Below are 13,623 nucleotides of genomic sequence, written 5' to 3'. Positions count from 1 at the left end.
CTTGGGCTAGTCGCGATTGCGACAACTGTGACTGTCCGAAGTCCACGCTTCTGGTCCGGAAGCGACCGACCCGGAGGATGCAGGCTGTCGGATAGTGATCCGGAACCAGGAGCTCGTATCGTCCTTCGAATGATATATATTTAATATCGTTGACGCGAAGGATTCGCCTCTAAACATAGGCGGAACGAGGTGAAACTAGGGGATACTTCCTACACCTCGGAAGGATTTTTCTTGCTCGCCTATGGTATCCGAGACAGCATTGATTGAAAAATGCACATGGAGTCGGTCAACGTGCGAAACGAGTCCTCCGTACTCTCAAAGAGGGTCACTTAACTGTGGTATAACTTCGTACAATGAATAGCTTCCTGCGCTAAGTTTGCTGCTCATGATCACATAGAATGAGCCAGTGAGCCATTATGTCGCGCTCCCCAATGTCTAACGCCTGAACCGAATACTGCCAACCTTCATCGTAGGCTTTTTGCAACTGAGCAAAGCGTCGCGCGACCGCAGTGGTTTTGCTCGTCGAACACCAAGACTTTTAGAATGGTAAGGGAATTGCGGAAAGTTCTAACATGGTCAGCAAATCACTCCACCCAAGTGCTATCCACACCTAGGAGCAGCTGAGAGCCAGCTGCTCGAAGAACGACTACACTGTTAGCGCTTGCGATCAATGCTTGTTGTTTAATTCTGGACAATACAGGCGAGCCGTGACATGAAGAATGACCGGGAATGGCTCTTTTCTGGCCGCTACGAGTAGGTGAAAGTGTAGGAGCGTGCGATAAAGCAGCACTTGGCCCAAGTTTGAGACTGGAGACAAAACCTGGCGTTATCCTTAAGATTCTTTGCAAACAACGAAAAAGCTTGATGTCGCCCCTACAGGTAGTTTAAACCTAGATGATCGTCCGATGAGAGCAGCAAACATCCCAGCTTCAGAAGACACGATAAATTTCGGCATGCTCTTACCGTCCGACCTGCAAAAAGACAATATCTCGTCCTTCCAAGGGACCGCCGTGGTCGGGTCTAACGACAAGGACTGCTCAGGTTGAGAAAGTAGAGGATCCACTGACGTTGAACCGTGAGTCGCAATGTAGTTTGCTTTCTGCTGCACGTTCCTCGGATGATGAGCACACCGCGGTGCGAATGCATCGCATGCAGGTTGAAGCAAACATCCTTAATCCAACAACACAGCAGTCGCTTGTCGATGGTCAGTGTGCGTTCACCCGTGACGAAGTCCTTTGACAGCGGCGACAGATTTTTGTGACTTAACATGGTATCTACCCGAGCTTAGCGAAACCTCTCGATCGACCGACATGAGAATGGCACTGTCTGGTCATCAATGCCGATGCAACGACCAGTTGTCAAATGCTTCGACAGACTGACATGTGATCGTACCCGTAGCTGATGCAGACGAGAGCTGCCAAGCAGCACGCGAAGGGAGGACAGATTGCACCGAATAACTGTCATTACCTCGTCCTGCTGATAGAGATGCAGCATCTCTTCCGCGTATTTGCACTTCTATCAAGCCATCTCGACTGATCGTAAGCCACAATCTCGGCTCGAAACATATCGGTGACACTGGTAGTTTGTATACATTCTGCGGATAGTCTGACATGAGCCTGCGCGAACGACGGTGACACCTCATCGCGAAGAGCACATGCACATCAAGCATCTGTCATGAGCATGCACAATCACCGGACAAACGGGATCGCGCTGATTAGTTGGGGAACATCGCAGTCTCAAGTGGCGGTCTGTAAAGGGCTTGTCGAGTCATATCGCAGGCATCGGGTGAGTGAGAGCCATGCGGCATCGATACGAGAAATGGATCATTTGAGCCGGAGGCTGCAACAACTAAGAAGCTCCGACGCGCTCGGCGTCGGGTTGTGAGCAGGGTCATCCTGGGGTCCGACTGTACAGTCTCCGATCTACTCTGCCCTCGGTCGCAACGCGATTCGCGCATACAGCGCTTCGAGATCAATAGCAGACAGTTCCGATATTTTGTCGTCCTAGGGCATCAACAGGGATCCAGGCATGATTCACACCAGGTTCACACGTGTCATGGGGCTAAGACGCCATCGGAACTATGAGCTGCATATTCAATTCACGTACAGGGTACGCGTTGGGCGGCATGCTGTACCCCTCGAGCGCAGCCCGTATGTGAGTAACACAGGGACGCAGGTGCGGGGTACACCAGATTGTGCATCGACTGTCAGCTGTCACGGAAGCGCCCTAAGCGACCCCCTCCAAAGGCATGAGAGTCGAGTCGGTACGGTTCCTGTCGAGGCATCTCGATATCGACATAGAGCCTCGATGCTGCCCAGCTCGTTCTGGGCCCGACAACCACCCGCAACTGGTTGTCGTCTCGGTCTATAGGCCGCGAAGGGTGCCATATCCTGATTTGGACCAACTTAGGAACCCCTCATATGACGCACTGATTACATTCGGGGTTGCAGATACACACGTGTCAGCGCCATTGGATCTTGGACACGGTCGGTCCAGGCTATTGAGGCCTTGGGGGAGGGGTGGCTAGACTGCAAACTGGTCCGTGTTCAGTCAGGTTGCATTGTATCTGATCGGCTCGGAGAAAGGGTGCCATGTGACGCAAGCGTTCCCGGTTGTTACTGGGATCGGAAATTGAAGTACCCAAGTACCACTGGTATGGAAGCGAGAGTCCCCTAATTAGCCTGTCGAGTTGGAGTCAATGATGTGGCTGGTTGAAGAGCCTCCGAAGTATTGGTACACAGCTGTGAGACTGAAATGTGCCTTGAGTGGGGTTCGCGATGCGATCTTATCTTGACTGACGCCATAGATAACAGTAATGGAGGGACCCTGGCGTCATCGGCAGTGAGATGGGTTTAGCTGTGAGAACCAGACCGTCAGCATAGGGATTTCTTCGGCAAAACCACCCTCAAGTCGATGATCAGGAAACGGGCATCGTGTTAGCCTGTATTGTAGGTAAAGACTTTCTTACCCCCTCATCCCGACAACGCAGAGACGGTCGATGTACATACAGTACAGTAGTACTCGCAAGCCGCGCCCTCTACCCCGCCTGCATTCCGTGCGCTGCAGATCGACCCCTCAAACAAACCCGAGACCGCTCATCCTTTCAAACTGATTCTTGATACATGCCAACTGGGGTGATCATGGAAGGGGGGAACTGACATTGCACCCCAAGTCCCCAGACGGGTCGGTGACCTGAAGGGGGAATGGATGAACTTCCCCAATCAATCCCATTCTCATCGTATGAGCATATGCTGCGTAAAGGTGGCAAGGACTGTTCTTGGAATGATTTCGGTGAGAGCTGAGGTTTAGCTAACAACAATCTGATTGAATGATAACAGTCCACTTGGTTCGGGACAGGCAATGTTGGAGAACATGGAATCGAACCCCGCCGCCACTGAGCCGCCCGGTGATTGCGATTAGGGAGAGTCTCCTCCCCGCTACCGTGGCGGCGGGGAGGTCAGTCAGGTGACCGATGAGCGCCCGGTGAAGACACAGCCATGAGGGCGGGCGGGTGGATGCCTTTGCCACATTTCCATTTACGGGTGGCGGTGTCAGGCCAACACCGCAAGTGCCGAGAGGTACCTAAGGTCCTGCCCGGAGTACTCCGTAGAATAGAAGGTAGTCGAAGGTAGCCACCAGCTGATCGAGATCCAAACATATCCAGGAGAAACCGAATCGACTCATCTCCCTGCTTGCCACTGAAATAGGATAGATGCATACTGTGAACTGCACATTCCATACGATCTCTGGCTCCTGCTGCTGAAAGGGCGCTGCCTGTGGCTTCTGGGAGATGTTGATATATCGAATCTGATCCATGTACGGGTACACGGACCCAAACTATGTATATCATGCGCATTGAGTTATGTGCATCACTGCAAGTAAGGGCTCAGGCATCAAGCTCGGGTTAGAAAGTACGAAGTACGAGCACTGTACTCTCGTAGACTTAAGCTTTGCATGTGAAAATCCATGGAGCACTGCTGGCTGAACGATCGCCGAGAATCTGAAGCATCTCATCCATTACTGAAACCGCAAAGGAAAAGGAATGTTTGTTTGTGCTCCGTACTGTACGGAGTACCACGGGGAAGATCTCCCGGCTCTGGCAATATCAATTCCCGGCGACGATGAGAGTGCGGCAGACACTGCGGATAGCACTTCCCCTTTCCTCTGTCTAAGGAAGTCTGAGACGAGACCGTCCCAAACAAACATTGAAGGCACAATAATGTACGGTAACTTACTGTAGTATGCAACTGCAGTGCGCGCAGTGCACACCCCTCTGTCCTGGGCTCTCACCCCACCCAACCAACCCCCGATTCCCCAAATTCTCTCTCTCGACCCGTCTTGACTTCTTGAAAGTTGACACCCCTCCATCTGATTAAACTATGGCCCCCTCCCCTCCCTTTCCCAACACAACACCCGAAACAGACCACGTACACATCTACGATTACTCCGTATTTGAAGTGGTATGTGTTTATAAAAAATTGAGCTGGTATACGCACACAGCCCACCCATCCCGAGTTACCCTTCAACACCCTCCAACAGCCAGCCGGAGCCAGAAAAAAAAACAAATCCAACCACCAAAAACAAACACTTACATAGTCCGTAGCATACATACTATGCGGGCAAAAAAAAAAAACAAACACAACCACACCCAGAAAAGAAACCCATTCTCCCCCCTCCCCACTTCAATCCTTAGAACTGCACCATCTGGCAAAAGCGCAGGTTAATCCCAAACCAACCTAGCGGGCATCATCGCGCGCCAAACCAAATCGAGAATCTCATGCATTTGAGATCTCTCTCCCTCTCTGTTTCTCTCGACCGAGATTCGAATTCTGAACCGGTCCGGTCGAGGGGGGAGGGGGATGATTGACAGGGCTGCGACTGCACTGCACACTGCACTGCACCAACTAGACTTAGGTAGGCTTAGACCCGTCCATTGAATTTGTGTTTTGCGCTGTTAAGATTTTTCTTGGTGCAGAGTATAAACTCGGCCTTACTGCTCTTGTCACTTTGGACGGAGTTTATTCGAGTCTAGACTACGTAGTCGATGATGTTTTGAAGAAGTATATTTGGCAATGCACCGCGATGATGGGGACATGTACGGAGAAAGAGTGCACGAAGAGCCCAGCCACGATGTGGCGAAGCTTCTTGAGCAGCAAGACATCTCCGTGATTGCTTGTGAAGAGTGAAGCATTCATTACCACACGTAAACGGAAGTGGGAGCCGAGGTATACGGGAGTATACGTACACCGTTACTATTCGTAGCGGGATTCTTCTGCCCCAAAAAGGGCGAGGGGGGCACTTTCTGATGAGGATGTCCGCGGGTTGCTAAGAAAGATTAAGATGACAAGTGGATCAAAATGAAGAAAAGGTTCCGCGCACGAGCTAAGTTTCCTCTCTGAGCACTTGGCGTCTGGCTCACTGGGTCGCTTAATGTGCTCGGCTCGGCTGCTTGGGTGGTTGTTTTGGATGCTGATTGCTGCGTGGTCTTCGCGTCGACTCCGTAATGGATTGTTGTTTACTTTGCTCTACTACAGTATTCATACTAGCGCTGAGAGTAGTTAGTAGCTTGTTTAGTTGTTGGTGCCTGCGGCCGCCCTCTCTCTCCACCTCAGTCTGTCTCTTCATCGAAACAACAGTGCGGTGTAGGCAATTGTCTAGTTTCATTGTCGTTGCAAAAGCAAAGCGCTAGACTCGAATTTTCAGCGAAGAGAAACAAGCCAGGAGTAGAGAAAACATGCTCCATCAACTCGAAACTACGGTACCCCAAGATCCAGCTTGGACCCCTTCGCCCCCTTTTGCCCACGTTGATCAACAACAACAACTCCTTCCCCGTATTCACAGTTTGAAGAAACATGGATTCTCCCATCTCTCGAACGACAGCATCGTTTCTCGGACCACCGGACGGGCGAGGGGGCGGGCGGGCGGGCTTCGAGCCCTTCGAGCCCTTCGACGAGCGTTCGACGAGATTACTGATTTAGGATGGATCGACGGAGATCCTCCCCCCGAGTCTCTTCTTAGCATCAACCTTCGAACCATGGTTCCGGGCCCTGCTGGCAGTTGGTGTCGGGAGGCGAAGAACGGGTTGCTGGGGGAAGTCCAATTTGGAGAAGGCGAGACAGACAGAAAATGGCCCGGAGACTTTTCGGTCTGTTTTCGTCCCCTTTCACCCCTCACCGGGAGTCGTCGCTGTTCGAAGTCTCCAGCCATCTTCAGTCTCGGCAAGAGAATCTCGTCTCGCCGAGACTCAACCAGAACCCGAGGGGTTTTCTGCGGTTGAGTGCCTTTTTTTTTAGGTTTCTACTTTAGCAATCCGGCCGGTTTGATACGATGCCGTACGCGTTTACTCCGTGATAGTATACTTCTGAGAAAGCGTCGTGGAGATCATTCTCCTTGGACCGGGAATTGATTCTCGTCCAATTCAAAATGAGTTAGGGCGATCATCGAAAATGCCTGTGCTTTCATAGGGGCAGGCAGTTGATTGATAGATCAACTGCCAGAATGCTTGGCCTTGGCACTATTCCTTAGCGACGTGTGCTACGGAGTACTCAGCGACTAGCAACCTAAGGGTGATGGATTGTTGGGCAGGGCGTCTGGCTGCCTCGTCACACGCGCTTTGTTTTTGATGCGCTCTAGCTGCTGATCTAGCTGCCGGTTGCTGTTACATCGTCCATGCCATGCCGACTTGCGTTCCAGGTTGGCCCCGATTTTGAGACCATCGGAAGAAACCCTTTCCAGCGCCTTCCATATAGTAGAACGAACTATAGTTCCTGTAGCATACATCCCTGCGATGTATAGACGCCATTGTCGTCATGATTTCTGGTCCCCTGCAAGTGAAGACAAGGCGATTGGCAGGACAGGCTAGTTCGGATCCTGCAGTAGTGTACATGTTGAACATCCCAGGTTGCTTCCTTAGTAAGAGGAGTAGTCTAGACTGCCCTGACAGGGCAAGTGAATAGTGATTGTACCTAGTAAGTGACTGTCGAAGCTACTCAATACGATGGCCGACAGTGCCGGGGCTGATTGCACCTGTACGGCGGCGGATGTCTTACAGCGATAGCTGCAGGTCGCACCAACCAGCGAGCCCGATGGGAGAACTAGTGAAATCCTGACCAATTTAGACTCGCCGTAGCGGCTTCCCGAACGACTCTTAATCTCGGATGCAGTTTCAGACTGCAGGACGACTCGACGAGGGAGTCGCAGACGGGTCAATTATCTCTCCGGGAGCTGTCAGGTACGCGAGTGAGCCCAGCTGACCTATACTCTGTCTGTCGTAGGGTGTACGTTGACAGGGCTTGGATCCCGTGCAGAGGCGTCGAGGACTCCAATTTCAACGGTCGGTCAGCAGAAGATCCGCCTGCAGCGAGTCAGTGGCAGTGAGAGTGACTTGAGGTGAAGCTGGAGAGCACTCAAAGCAGACAAGTCAAACCCTCAACGGCCGAGGTACAACGGAAGAGCTAGCCGAAAAGGGAAATAAGGCCACCGCGACAGTCATAACCGTTACATAATCGACTCCATGCGGGTTCCAGTTTGCCCGAAGTTGCGGCGGCGGGAACATCGCCCTGGAGAGGCGGCGACCGTCCAGTCTGCGGGCCTGGAGACTGAGTGCCAGCGTCTTTCGGGGTCTGTCCGTGCTGGTCGGAGAGCACTGACCAATAACAACGTGGTAAAGGGATCAGGGCCAATGGTTGTGTAGCGATAAGCTGATGGTCCAAGTCGCCAATCCGCAGGCGAGCTCAGGAAGATCCGCTGCATTGGGAATGGCCGTCCGCAGCAGTCATTGGGTACCGGCTTCAATTTCACCGTGCAAGAGGTGGACCGTACCAGTCCGGCCCTCCGAACTACTACTAGTGTGATGTAGATTGAATTGGGACTTCCACGGCTTCCGAAGCTCTTCACTTACCATTCCATCTACCCTCTAATCCTTATCCGACCGGATTGATTGGCACGGGATAGGTAGTACGACTTTGTCGGTCTGTCACCGCCAGATTGCCCGTGTCCTTGCCGAGCAGGAAGAAGTAATAAAGTGAGCCACTTGCAAGGGGAGAGTGATAGTGAGGTCGGCGCCAGAAAAAATGCAATTTCAAGCCCGTGCCATAGTACTAGGTAGCCATAATCACCCGAGGTTGAGTTGGTTGGTGTGTACGGAGTAGCTAGTAGGCTATACAGGAAGTACTCCGTACAGGGTGTACAGTACACGATGCCAGAGGGTGGTCTCGTGAACTCTTCCTAACAGAGTAAACCTCTGCGGTCACTGCTTTTCGCTAAGGCGGACGCTCGGTGGAGCCGAGGTTGCAGTGGGGCCACTTTCCGGCTTCTCTTCGTCCAACCAGCACCATCTCTATTCTGATTTCACCGGTAGCCGCCGAAATGTAGCGTTCCAGCTTGGTAGGAGCGCGGTAGAGAACCGCTCCACGGGGGGGGGGGGTTGGTGGGTGACTGAGGGTGGGTTTGAACTTTGGAGATGGAAAAAAGATGGAACCCCTTCACTTCCATCCATGATCCATCTGAGGACGAGTGGGGAAATAGACAGGAGCAGAGCATGGAGATCGCCTGAAGGGGAAAGTTATCATGCTTGTCGGTTCAGGGTTGATTAACTGGTTGCCACAAGACCGGGATGCATACTTGATTCTCATACCACCGGGCTTGATCGATGATTCATCGTGAGAATGTAAGTAACTAATTAGAGGGAGGGATGGGATGGGATGGGATGATTGTAAGAGGCGGTCAAGAAAGAAGACTGGGGGGACACACGGGGAAAGAGAGGAGGGGGAAGAAGGAATTAGATTCGGTTGTCATCATGACTTGACTGCTTTGCTTCGGAAAAAGAGGACTGGTTGGCAATGGATGCATCCATCCCTGATTGAGCCCTTCCAGTTCCTCAGATCCGACGGATGGCAGAGGAATGAGAAGACTACTTGCTGGTTATCTGGACCAGTCGTCGTCGTACTTTGTCACTTTGGTTGTGAGTCTTCTACTACTCCTGCCTTGCTTGGGACTTCTATACATGTGCAAGACTACTCCGTACAACCAGTTGTCAGCCAGTGATGTTATTATAGTCAAGGACGGATGGATATACTCATGCTGATAGAACAAGTAACAGTTGCATCCGATCAGTTCCAGGTTGACTACTCCGTAGTTGACTATCCATCCGTCCCTTCATCTCAGGGCCATCCTCGGTAAAAAGCCGTGCTGGTTTAGGAATAGTGTGGTTGGCATGCTTCCGATCGGGAGGGCACATACTGAGCCCTCTGAGTAGCCAGTAGGTTGTTTGGTATGTTACAACCTCTGCAGTGATGTACAGTCCTCCTGGTATCAGGTGCAGTATCACTCTCAGGGGGTAATTCTTACTTTGGGTCTTCTTCCCTCCCACCCCCCCCCCTCCCCTTTCCTACTTCCCCGGGAGGGGGTGGTCAGCGTCAGATTTGCAGATATTCTGTCCTGCAGGCGCCTGTATATTATCCGACTGGGGATTGATGCCATTGATTGGCATGTATGTATGTATGTATGTACTCGAAGTATGGTGAGTCCGATGTGGATGATGAATAGGGTAATTCTGACGGGAAAGAGTCGCCTCCAACGGCTCCACCGGCTGCTGTTTCTTCGGGACTTTCTAGCCTCAACCTTTTATCGAGTAAAAAGCCACCAAAAAGATGCTGATCCCTCCCATTCCCTCCCTCTACTCCCCCAATGGTAATCTCGCCGCCGACTTTCGTTTAGCTTACCCGCCTGTTGAATTTATTTTATTTCATTACATTTATTTATTTTAATTAATTTTATGTTTTCCTGGTAAATTAAATTATTTTGGTACTTCCACCCGCTAGCGTGCATCTCCACAAGGCAGGCATGGCAAAATGTTAAACTAAAGAGAGACAAGAGAGACACAGCAAGAGACAGTGAAAGAGAGCAGTCGCAGTCCGTCCGTCCAAACAGAGCCACCTTAATAATAAATTAATTTCCCATCCCCAACCCGCAGAATACAAAACACCCAGAACTATATTAGTATCCGGGTTATCCCCCTCCCCTTCGCTCTCCGGATTTGAAGTGTTACTTCCAACTGCACTGGTGATAGTGCTGGATACATAATACCAATACCACCTCCTTCCAAGTTTATTTGATTAACTTGATCTCTGGTTACTACACTTCTATACCACTACTACTACCACCACCACCAGCACCAAACCAAACCCAATTTTATCCACAACCGGTCTCGTCTTAGCATCTGTCTATCAGCGCTTATCCTCAGATTGCGTTCGTCATAGCGAACTTTATCAACCCGCGTCTCCTGCTTGCCACTGCGATGCTTCTTTGGTTCCAGCCAGCTTCTCTGTCGAAAACCGTGTGCTCGATCTAAACTCACTACCAACCCTTAACATCACTCAACATCATCATCTGGATCATCTCCCGTCCTTGTCATTACCATCACCCGAAACCGTCAAGATCTCTCCATACTTAATTACCTCCCATCCTTTCGATTCTTGTTAACCCTTGAAGCGCCTTTTGTTATTTTCATATCCATCTCGCGCATTTTCTCTCCTCTCCACCGCCTTCTGTCATATCAACCTCTCAACCTTAATCACATTTCCGAAACTTGTGGTGATATCATAATCTCCCCGAAATGGCCACCCACGTTGTTACCGCCACTACCACTTCTCCCGTTCTCGCGGGTAACCAAATCTCCCTCTACGGTCAACCCACCCCTATCAACTCCGCCGATACCACCGCCAACAACTCCCCGGCCTCGCCTCAGCAGCAGTACCTTCCGCTCCACAGCAAGCAGCTTCGTCCATTGAAGGGTCCTCTGTATGTCCCCGCTGCTTTGCGCCCCAACAACGACCACGCTACTCAGAAAGCCTCTCCGCCTTCTCCTCCCCGCAGTGTCCACGGCTCCTTGGACAGCCTGACTGAGGGCGAGATCGGCGTCCCGGCTACTCGTCGCTCCACTATGGAAAGCTACAGCAGTGGCTCGACTGTCAGCAAGCTGGCTGAGGATGAGTGGATGAAGAAAGAAGACCTTGGCGAGGTGACCGGCCAGCCTACTCGTGAACACTGGAAAGTGAGTATCTCTTCCCCTTTTTCTGTCTGGGTGGGCGATCGCTTGTCTTATAAAGTCACCATGGCGTGCCTGCGGCGCACTGTCGCGCAAGGCGTGCCATTGCGAATCATCGCGTGATCAGCATGACGCCATCGCACCCCTGCATCATCCGCTCGAACTTAAGCTAACAACGATCTTCCTTCAGGCCGACTCTGCTTCTCCCAACTGCGATTCCCCCACCTGTCGCTCCTCCTTCGGCATCTTCCTGCGTCGCCACCACTGTCGCCATTGCGGCCATGTCTTCTGCTCCTCCCACACCCCCTATGTCGTCCCTCTCGATCAGAATGCCCGCTTCCACCCCGAGGGTGTCCCATCGCGTGCCTGCGATCTCTGCTGGAGCGCGTATTCGCGCTGGGAGGAATCGCGCACTGAGCGCCTCAACAAGATCCAGACCCAGATTGATGCGCAGACCGGTACTGTTGGCGAAGCTGACCGCGCTGTCTCCCTGGCCACCAAGCCCTCGCCGGTCGAGAGCCTCAAGGCCGCTACATTGAACGGTGTCCCTGGTCAATCCACCGAGATCGCGGCCAGCGTCCCTCGCGGCTGGAACTGGAGCACTTTCTGAAATGACCACGACTTCACGCATTAATGAACATGCCCATACACGAGGGGTTGTCGGCTTCCACAATGATCCATGCTGACCGACGCCCACTTCGCTTCACTTCACTTCGTACATACCTGTTCTAGAACATGTCTTTTCTCTGCTGTCGTCTGTTTCGGATCCATTTTTCGGTGTTACTGTGCGGAGTTTCGGAAGACCTTGTGTTGCTTTGCTTTGTCTTGTGGTGTTTTCTTCCTTTCTAATGATCGTCAAAGAGGCGGAGGTGTTTGTCTTCAATCTGCTTGTCTCCTTATGCTTAGGATACCCCGTCATGTTGTTACGAGCGGCGATCTCTTTTTTTCCTTGCTTCATGGTACGGTGTTTTCAACCCGACCTTCCAATACACACGAGTTAGATCTCAACAAGAATGAACAATATCCAAGAATTTTATTTTCTACTTCGTTGTAAACTCTTGCTGTACACGCCACACCCTTTTATGAAGGAACATCTGCAAACTCCTACTCCATCATAAACTCTCGTTGTACACCCCACTCCTCCCGCAAGGAATCTCTACATGCCTACTCCAGAACAAGCCTCCTCCACATCCCCAGGTGCTCAATCTCGTTCTCATCCCACCTCCCCATCCCCTCGTCCGTCACAAACCCACACCGCTCATACATCTTCTCCACCTGCGTCTGCGCATGCACTAACACCAATCCATTCCACAACGGGCGCGCCACCACCACCCCCGCCCCATCCTTTCCTGGTTCTTGCGCGGCAGCAAAAGCCGCAGATGCAGCAGCAGCATCAATCTCCCGCGCATGCTCCCTCGCCCACGCCAATGCCGTCTCCACCACCGCCCGCCCCAGCCCGTACCCCCTATACTCGCGCAGCACCGCCACCCGCGTCAACTTGATGTAGGGTTCTGGTTCTTGTGCTTGCTCCGCCGGCGCACCATCCCCATTCCCCGTTCCGTCGTGATTGTGGTTGTGGCTGTGGTTGTGATGCTCGTGGACGATCGGCGGCGGAACGAGCCGGATCGTCGCGACCGGGATGCGATCGCGGCTTTCCGGTGCGTCTGGTTGAGGAGGTTCTTGGGCAGTGGGGTTTGCCCCGGCGCGAGCGGGGGTAGGGGAGGTTGACTCCGGGGTCTGGTCGTGGTAAACCACCCAATGCCAGCTGCGGCCGTCGTCGGCGTCGATCTCCTCCTCGGCGCTGCAGTGCTGTTCGTCGATGAAGACTTTCTGGCGGATGCTGAGGGCGTCCGTTAGGAGGCGCGGGTTGGTCGGTGGGTTTGGGGTGGTGCGGGTGGGGAGGGTGAATTTTGTGGTCTGGTTGGGGGACGGCGGGGGGAGGAGGTGTGTTGTGAAGGGCATTGTTTCTTGTGTTTGTTGTGGTTTGGGGTTGGTTGAGGAGAAGTTCTGGAGGCCGCGGGTGTTGGGACTTTTTCTTTCGGGGTTGGGGGTTGGAGAGGCTTGGGGTGGTGGAAGTGGGTGTTGCGGACCTGGTGGGTTTTATGCTGAAGAGAAGGGAAATGTGTTGGGAAGATTGTTTGAGGGTGAAGGAGGGTGAGAGTGAGATGAAGTGAGTCAGTGCTGCTGCCCCCCCGTAATCGGGAGAATTGTCTGCAAACTGATAAGTCAAGTCGGATGCAGGTGCGGGCGGAGATGCGGAGCCGAGGTGATAAGGTCGGTCACCTCCGGATTTTGGGCCGGGGTGTGGTTTGGGGTTAGGGTTCTCCGTGGACTTTTCTTCATTATTACCTTTTACCATGGTAATTGCATCTGGTGTATTGAGCTACAGAATCTATCTGGAAAGAGAAAAACTGAATCAGCAGGTCCTTGCGGTCAAGTAGGAACCACATAGGCAATGACAACAACCCGCGGAGTAAGTCCAGTACCGTATACAAACCCCAAACAAACAATGCAAACACCAAAATTTCTCCAGCATCGTCCTTCCTCATCCCAGCACCCTCCATTTTTAATGATCG

General features: G+C 52.3%; 3 protein-coding genes across 3 annotated transcripts; 1 reads left to right on the top strand and 2 right to left on the bottom strand.

The window, feature by feature from the left end:
• Positions 1 to 7,327: 7,327 nt before the first annotated feature.
• On the bottom strand, positions 7,328 to 7,752 carry BO72DRAFT_495232 (uncharacterized protein; the record flags this gene model as incomplete). The annotated part of the gene is made up of 3 exons (XM_040948528.1): positions 7,328 to 7,354; positions 7,427 to 7,591; positions 7,651 to 7,752. The coding sequence occupies 3 exons, from the start codon at positions 7,750 to 7,752 to the stop codon at positions 7,328 to 7,330; spliced, it is 294 nt and encodes a 97-aa protein (XP_040802507.1).
• Positions 7,753 to 10,328: 2,576 nt separating this feature from the next.
• Positions 10,329 to 12,089, top strand: BO72DRAFT_74963 (FYVE zinc finger domain-containing protein). The gene is made up of 2 exons (XM_040950683.1): positions 10,329 to 11,053; positions 11,238 to 12,089. Exons 1-2 carry the CDS (start codon positions 10,616 to 10,618, stop codon positions 11,655 to 11,657), a joined length of 858 nt encoding a protein of 285 aa, XP_040802506.1. The 5' UTR covers positions 10,329 to 10,615; the 3' UTR covers positions 11,658 to 12,089.
• On the bottom strand, positions 12,062 to 13,324 carry BO72DRAFT_447159 (GNAT family N-acetyltransferase). Its single transcript, XM_040944463.1, has one exon. It carries the CDS (start codon positions 13,007 to 13,009, stop codon positions 12,212 to 12,214), a length of 798 nt encoding a protein of 265 aa, XP_040802505.1. The 5' UTR covers positions 13,010 to 13,324; the 3' UTR covers positions 12,062 to 12,211.
• Positions 13,325 to 13,623: the final 299 nt, after the last annotated feature.

Source organism: Aspergillus fijiensis, assembly GCF_003184825.1.
Source record: "Aspergillus fijiensis CBS 313.89 unplaced genomic scaffold BO72scaffold_17, whole genome shotgun sequence".
NCBI classification, from domain to species: Eukaryota; Fungi; Ascomycota; class Eurotiomycetes; order Eurotiales; family Aspergillaceae; genus Aspergillus; species Aspergillus fijiensis.
Note: the sequence above shows the minus strand (reverse complement) of the source record. Positions and strands in the feature narration are given on the sequence as shown.